Here is an 8,715-nt window from a genome sequence, read left to right on the forward strand (position 1 = left end):
AGGAACATCTATGTCATAGATACTCTGTGATGGTACGGAACAGAGGAACATCTATGTCATAGATACTCTGTGATGGTACGGAACAGAGGAACATCTATGTCATAGATACTCTGTGATGGTACGGAACAGAGGAACATCTATGTCATAGATACTCTGTGATGGTACGGAACAGAGGAACATCTATGTCATAGATACTCTGTGATGGTACGGGACAGAGGAACATACTGTGTCATAGATACTCTGTGATGGTACGGGACAGAGGAACATACTGTGTCATGGATACTCTGTGATGGTACGGGACAGAGGAACATACTGTGTCATAGATACTCTGTGATGGTAGGGAACAGAGGAACATACTGTGTCATAGATACTCTGTGATGGTACGGGACAGAGGAACATACTGTGTCATAGATACTCTGTGATGGTACGGGACAGAGGAACATACTGTGTCATAGATACTCTGTGATGGTAGGGAACAGAGGAACATACTGTGTCATAGATACTCTGTGATGGTCATAGATACTCTGTGATGGTAGGGGACAGAGGAACATACTGTGTCATAGATACTCTGTGATGGTACGGGACAGAACATAGGAACATAGGGAACAGAGGAACTGTGTCATAGATACTCTGTGATGGTACGGGACAGAGGAACATACTGTGTCATAGATACTCTGTGATGGTAGGGAACAGAGGAACATACTGTGTCATAGATACTCTGTGATGGTACGGGACAGAGGAACATACTGTGTCATAGATACTCTGTGATGGTAGGGAACAGAGGAACATACTGTGTCATAGATACTCTGTGATGGTAGGGAACAGAGGAACATACTGTGTCATAGATACTCTGTGATGGTAGGGAACAGAGGAACATACTGTGATGCAGGAGATTATAAATGTTATGATAGGATTTTAAAACACTTTGTGGGTACAAAACAGTTACATGCAAATACATAGAAATCAACCACTTTCATCTCATAAAATCAAAAGGATTACCTACACACACTCCTCTCCTGCTCCACCTCCCACCCACTCTGTGCCTCGCTGTGGACCCCTGGCTGCTCTAGAGACCAAGCTCCAGTTTAATTCTACTTGTAATTTAATTAGTCTGATCACTTATGCAGGGGCAAGTCAGCGCTTATTACAGGGAATTATTAAAGCCAGAGGAGAGGGGGATTTAAAGCAACATTTTATTCTCCCCTCCTCAACATTTTGACGTCAGTGGAATTGATCCATCACAGTGTAAACTTCAGGAAACCAGGTTTCTGGCTAAACAGCCATCCTCAGCAGAGGGAATTGGCCGTATCTAATCCAACATTTGTGAGACTAGAGAACCTTTTCTGTTATGTGGTGTCATGAATGATAAACACTCAAGTTGACTTCCTGGAGGATCCATTTACCCCCTTCACCCCACCCCAACCCCCTGTCTCCTCTGACTGCTCCATGCTACCTCTGGGTCTCTGTCCTTCTCTCTGTTTCTGGGCCAAACACAGCTGAATGCTGACTGGCAAAATCAGCAGAGAACTTCCACAGTTAACTTTACTAACTTTACATAGAAACTTCACATCTAACCTCTCCAAGATACTGCCTTACTACCCCCCTACAGGGGTACCAGTGCTGAGCAGAGGAGATCGCATTCAACAAACACACACACACTCACTCACTCACTCACTCACTCAACACACGCACACAAAAGTTAGAGAAGATGAAGGAGATGAGAAAAATAAGGTTTATTTTCTGTACAGTATGTCTGTCTGAGAGATTGTTGTTGTAATCCCTTTCCATTTCCGTCTCTCTCTCTCTCTCTTTTTCTCTCTCTCTCTCCTTCTCTCTCTCTCTCTTTCACTCTCTCATAGGATGAACTGAAGAGCCTCCAAACTGGCTTAAAGCATGTCAATGATGAAAGCATTCAGCTGCAGAGGTACTGTAGGTTGGCACACATACACACATGTGCACTGTAAAACTCCATTTCCCAGCAGTGGGGACCAGGGCATCTCTGTGTAATTACTGATAACCCCGACACTGGCACTGGAAAGATTAGAACTCAGCTCTGTGTACTTGTAGTTATTACACTCTCTCACCCCTCCCCCCTCTCTTTTATTTCTTTCCTCCTCCCTACACTTCTCTATCTCCCTCTCAGTCACCAGCTGACTACAGACCTTGAGAACAACTTCAACATGCCCCCACTGGAGACCAAAGTGTTGATGTGAGTTGTGTGTGTGTTTGAGCGTGTGTGTGTGAACGTGTGTGTGAAAGTGTGTGTTTCACTCTTGGCTATGTGTGTATGTTTCTTAGTATCCAGCGTGCCTGGCGTGACTTCCTCCAGAAACAGGAAGTGATGGAGAAGAGGAGCCCCTCCCCTCCCTCCCTCTCTTCCTTTGACAAGATGAGCACGTCCATCAGCATGACCACTCTATCAGATGGTATCACCCCTGTAAGTCCCACCCCTCTATCTTTGTGCTGAATAGCGCTGGTGAACTGTCTATGTCATTGTATGGGACTTACTTTTTACTGAAGCAAACAAATGGTGTGGGTCAGATGGAATCTACAAGATATATTTTCAATACTAGCCCTATTGATGTGGTGTGCCGGTATATTGCATGTCTTGTCCAGCAGAGGGCGGTGTCCCTCAGCTCATTCCCCCCTGCCAGATGCAGGCTCACTCACAGGCACTTGAGGGAGGGATCAGCTGGGTAAATAATAAGATGAGCACGTCCATAGACCCTCAACTCATCCAGCTGGATGGCGAGTGAGAGAGGTACTCTTGAGTGTCAATATATTGTCATAGTAATCTCCAAGTCATCGTCTAGGTTAAGCGTCAGGTCAAGCTGTTGGCCTCAAGGTGCCCACTCAATGCTGCAGAGAGAAATAGGATTATGATTCTGGGGTACTAACTATACTGAACAATAATATAAATGCATATAAACATGTAAAATATTGGTCCCAAGTTTCATGAGCTGAAATAAAAGATACCAGAAATGTTCCATACGCTCAAAAAGCTTATTTCTCTAAAACTTTACATCCCTGTTAATGAGCATTTCTCATTTGCCAAGAAAACCTATCCACCTGACAGGTGTGGCATATCAATAAGCTGATTAAAAGGTATGATCATTACACAGGTGTACCTTGTGCTGGGGACAATACATGTTTTTGTCCCACAGACGAGAGAGCGTTCAATTAGCATGCTAACTGCAGGAATGTCCACCAGAGCTGTTGCCAGAAAACTGAATGTTAATTTCTCTACCATAAGCCGACCTCCAACATTGTTTTAGTGAATTTGGCAGTATGTCCAACCGGTCTCACAACCGCAGACAACATGTAACCACACCAACCCAGGACCTGCACAAACTGTCAGAAACCGCCCCAGGGAAGCTCAAGTATGTTCTTCATGGATGAATCTTGGTTTCAACTGTACCAGGCAGATGGCAGCCAGCTTGTATGGCGTCGTGTGGGCGAGCGGTTTGCTGATGTCATAGTTGTGAATAGAGTGCCCCATGGTGGTGGTGAAGTTATGGTATGGGCGGACATAAACTATGGACAATAAACACAATTGCATATTATCGATGGCAATTTGGATTCACAGAGATACCATGACGATATCCTGAGGCTCAATGTCGTTTTTTTTAAAGGAATCTGTGACCAACAGATGCATATCTGTATTCCCAGTCACGAGAAATCTCTAGATTAGGGCCTAATGAATGTATTTCAATTGACGGATTTCCCTCATATGCTGATGTTCCTACTCGAATAACTCCTTTCTCTCTCATTCTGTCTGTCCTCTTTTATAGTGCTGTGAGAAAGACAGGCTAACCTTTCCTTACATATTAGTTCATGGCTTTATTTTCCTGATGTATCACACAAATGTCACTTCTCTATTCTATGGTCTCTCCTCCCTCTCGCCCTCCTGTAAACCTCCCTCCAGTAACATCCCTCCTGTAACATCTCTCCTTTAACCTCCCTCCTGTAACTCCCCTCCTGTAACATCTCTCCTGTAACATCTCTCCTTTAACCTCCCTCCTGTAACTCCCCTCCTGTAACATCCCTCCTGTAACATCTCTCCTTTAACATCCCACCTGTAACAACCCTCCTGTAACACCCCTCCTGTAACTCCCCTCCTGTAACCACCCTCCTGTAACCACCCTCCTGTAACATCTCTCCTTTAACATCCCTCCTGTAACAACCCTCCTGTAACATCCCTCCTTTACTGTGATGCAGTGGTGAAAGGGACAGTGCTGCCCTGTTGGAATTTTTAATGGGTCCGTTTCTGTCGACACAGCGATATGTTCCACGTTCCCTCCAGGGCCGGTTTGCACACACACACACACACACACACACACACACACACACACACACACACACACACACACACACACACACACACACACACACACACACACACACACTCCACCAAGTGTGGTGGTCCCACATTGACAGACACATGCAGGCTTTTGGCAGAGACTGATATCACTGGCACAAAGGTTACAAATTCAATCAGTGTGGATGGAAACGGCCACCCAGCACCCAGTCACTGTGTCCCATGAAAATATGACTTCTTCTTCTCTCTCTGTGTGTGTGTGTGTGTGTGTGTGTGTGTGTGTGTGTGTGTGTGTGTGTGTGTGTGTGTGTGTGTGTGTGTGTGTGTGTGTGTGTGTGTGTGTGTGTGTGTGTGTTTCCTTATTTGTATGTAGTTCACTGGAACGTTCCATCTCTATCTCCTTGAGTCTGTACAAAGTGAAAGGTTTGTGATGTACTAAAGGTTAGGGTTGTATAGTTATGTGTCTTAGAATTCATTCAGATATACTGCAGAGTCACTATAGTGACACAGTGAAATACCGCATTAGAAGATCTCCTACTGTATTTTGCAATTTATGACCAAATAACTCCTGCAGTGTTGCCCATTTCCTTTCCAAGGGAAGAGGTAGAAATGATAGTTTTCATTAAATGAGAACATAACAAAACTCTGGCTTTTATGCCCCTATATCAATCAGCAGCCGTCTGTTTTTATTTATTTATACTGCGTCAAAACACAGCCCGCAGCTCAAACACACACACACACACACACACACACACACACACACACACACACACACACACACACACACACACACACACACACACACACACACACACACACACACACACACACACACACACACACACACACACACACACACACACACACACACACACACACACACACACACACACACACACACACACACACACACACACACAGGCTGTTTGTTGGAATGGGAGATTTAGTAGTAGCTGGTAATGTTGGAGGTTTGACTAAATGCTAGAACATTGCTAGTTAACTGTTCTGGAGTAGAAACATTATCATTGAATATAATAGACAGTAAGGAATAGACAGTAATCGATTCTGAAATATGACTTTTTTCTGCCAAGGACTATCAGAGCTCTGGCTGCCACTGTCCACTGCCTGGGCGCTGCTCTGTGAGGAGGTGCAGTAACAGAGACTGGCCACTAGAGGGAAGTGTTGCACCACAGTAGCTCCTCATGCTATGGACAGAACTGATATACTGTAGAAGCTAAGTCCTCTGATGGTATGGACTAGACACTAGAGTATTCCTAAAATCAGATCATAGATTACGGACATCTTTATTAAGAACCTGCAACAAGTTTGAGTTTGTGAGTGCATATGTAATGTAGGTATGTGCTAGGTTGTGAGTGCTGTGTGTGGGCTGGTGTCTGGTGCCTGGTGGTGAAGGGCACATGGGACATGCCAGTCCATCTGCCCTGCTGAAGTGCAGTGGGACTGGGCTAGAGCAGAGCATCACTGGTCCTCTTTCCACCAGCTGCCATGGTTATCCCTCTCCTCCCTGTCGATCACTCCCTCCTCCCCTCCCTCCATCTGCCCTCTCCTCACCCTCTCTTTCCAAAGTCCAACCTCACTTCCTTTCACTCATCCCCTATTCCCCTAATACATGTGTGTGTGTGCATGCGTGTGTGGGTAGGTGCGTGTGTGTGCGTGCATGTTTGTGTGCGTGCAGCTGCAGTACACAGCAGGTGAACGGATCCAGCAGTGTTATTATTTCGCTCTATATTTAGCAGGTAGTGTTGTGCATGGAGGAGAGAAGAGGAGAAAAACACAGAGCTCCACAGAGAGCTGGTTACCATAGAAATGAATTAAGATCTTGTACCAGCAAATAGCCTCTTTTTCACTGTTCATGGTAAACACAGACATAGAGATGTTTAGGCTCTGGCTAAACAGTGTTCCTGCCACTGTTTTATTCAATGGGAGTAGCAGCCCATTGTGACATCATCATCGACAGACAACATATTCCATTCATAGTTCTCCCAGCGATTCAGGTGAAGGTCAAGTCATGCACATTATGGAGAACAGAGCTCCAGCCATCACAGCCAACCTTGGTTCCTTGTCTTCTTTTATCAACTTGTTATTGTTTTGCCTTGGCAGCAATGTATATTTTGTAGAATAGGCATGGCCTATTACCCAGGCAAAAACACAGTAGAAAATACCTCACTTTATGACATCGTTGATGGATGGTGATGGATGGATGTGGGTTTTCTCTGTCTTGTTGTCCATTTTACAAAACCCCCCAGGCTCTGTTTGGTCCCTAGTCTCATATTTACTCTAAATGATCATCATAGTTGACCTTTGTGTCTTACAAAGTAGTTGATCATCCTCTACGACTTTGGCCTATCCATGTAACAACATGGAGGACTAGGATGAGGTCAGGCATTATATTTCAAATGTTGCCTTAAAATGTTTGAATTTATGATTAACTTTGAAATATGTAGATTTGGAGAACAATTTTATTTTTTAGCCCTGCACTGCTGTTTCCATTATTGATACAAAGCCCCAAAGCCCCACTCCCTCTGTGCTGATAAAACAGAATACCACCTAATACATCAATGGTCGTGTATGGTAATTATGCTAATACAACATAAGGTTGTACTAATTGTGACACGCCTGCCAGTCCTTGATTGACAGAATCATTAGTGGCCTTTTCACCTTTCAGCACTCAGGAACAATAAAACATTTTCTTTACACCAAATACTAAAATACTCATATGAACAACAACTTACAGATGAACACAAAAAACGACTACATCTCCTCTGCCCAGACCTGCATGTTCACACCCCCCTCCCTAGTGCCCATGTTCACCCCCTCCCTAGTGCCTGCATGTTCACCCCCCTCCCTAGTGCCTGCATGTTCACCCCTGCATGTTCACCCTGCACCCTCCCTAGTGCCTGCATGTTCACCCCCTCCCTAGTGCCTGCATGTTCACCCCTGCATGTTCACCCCTGCACCCCTCCCTAGTGCCTCCCTAGTGTGCATGTTCATCCCCCTCCCTAGTGCCTGCATGTTCATCCCCCTCCCTAGTACCCGCATGTTCACCCCCTCCCTAGTGCCTGCATGTTCATCCCCCCTCCCTAGTACCTGCATGTTCATCCCCCTCCCTAGTGCCTGCATGTTCATCCCCCTCCCTAGTGCCTGCATGTTCACCCCCTCCCCCTGCATGTTCCCTCCCTAGTGCCTGCATGTCAGTGCCTGCATGTTCACCCCCTCCCTAGTGCCTGCATGTTCACCCCCCTCCCTAGTGCCTGCATGTTCAGTGCCTGCCCCCTCCCTAGTGCCTGCATGTTCACCCCCTCCCTAGTGCCTGCATGTTCCCTCCCTAGTGCCTGCATGTTCACCCCCTCCCTAGTGCCTGCATGTTCACCCCCTCCCTAGTGCCTGCATGTTCACCCCCCCTCCCTAGTGCCTGCATGTTCATCCCCCCCTCCCTAGTAGCCCGCATGTTCACCCCCCTCCCTAGTGCCTGCATGTCCCCCTCCCAGTGCCTGCATGTTCATCCCCCTCCCTAGTGCCTGCATGTTCATCCCCCTCCCTAGTGCCTGCATGTTCACCCCCTCCCTAGTGCCCCCACCCCCTCCCTAGTGCCTGCATGTTCACCCCCTCCCTAGTGCCTGCATGTTCACCCCCCCCTGCCTGCAGTTCACCCTCCCTAGTGCATGTTCACCCCCCTCCCTAGTGCCTGCATGTTCACCCCTCCCTAGTGCCTGCCCCTCTCCCTCCCTAGTGCCTGCATGTTCACCCCCCTCCCTATGTTCACCCCCCTCCCGCATGTTCACCCCCCTCCCTAGTGCCCAGTTCACCCCCTCCCTAGTACCTGCATGTTTCACCCCCCCCTAGTGCCTGCATGTTCACCCCCTCCCCCTAGTGCCTGCATGTTTCCCTCCCTAGTGCCTGCCCCCTCCCTAGTGCCTGCATGTTCACCCCTCCCCCCATGTTCACCCCCTCCCTCCCTAGTGCCCGCATGTTTCCCTAGTGCCCTGCATGTTCCCCCTCCCTAGTGCCTGCATGTTCACCCCCCTCCCTAGTGTTCACCCCCTCCCTAGTGCCCGCATGTTCACCCCCTCCCTAGTGCCCTATGTTCACACCCCCTCCCTAGTGCCCGCATGTTCACCCTCCCTAGTGCCCGCATGTTCCCTCCCTAGTGCCGCATGTTCACCCCCTCCCTAGTGCCTGCATGTTCACCCCCTCCCTAGTGCCTGCATGTTCACCCCCCCTCCCTAGTGCCTGCATGTTCACCCCCTCTCCCTAGTGCCTGCCCTCCCTAGTGCCCGCATGTTCACCCCCTCCCTAGTGCCTGCATGTTCACCCCCACCCCCTCCCTAGTGCCTGCATGTTCACCCCCTCCCTAGTGCCTGCATGTTCACCCCCCC

The 8,715-nt window shown here is 47.7% G+C and overlaps 1 protein-coding gene across 1 annotated transcript in view; it reads left to right on the plus strand.

The window, feature by feature from the left end:
* LOC112266944 overlaps nucleotides 1–2,467 on the plus strand; it is a 101,734-nt gene extending 99,267 nt beyond the window's left edge. The window contains exons 6-8 of the mRNA XM_024444901.2: nucleotides 1,860–1,924; nucleotides 2,144–2,209; nucleotides 2,299–2,467. Coding sequence (XP_024300669.2) covers nucleotides 1,860–1,924; nucleotides 2,144–2,209; nucleotides 2,299–2,467 — 300 coding nt within the window. The remainder of the gene's footprint in view (nucleotides 1–1,859; nucleotides 1,925–2,143; nucleotides 2,210–2,298) is intronic.
* Nucleotides 2,468–8,715: the final 6,248 nt, after the last annotated feature.

Source organism: Oncorhynchus tshawytscha, linkage group LG14 (assembly GCF_018296145.1).
Source record: "Oncorhynchus tshawytscha isolate Ot180627B linkage group LG14, Otsh_v2.0, whole genome shotgun sequence".
In the NCBI taxonomy this organism is placed as follows: Eukaryota; Metazoa; Chordata; class Actinopteri; order Salmoniformes; family Salmonidae; genus Oncorhynchus; species Oncorhynchus tshawytscha.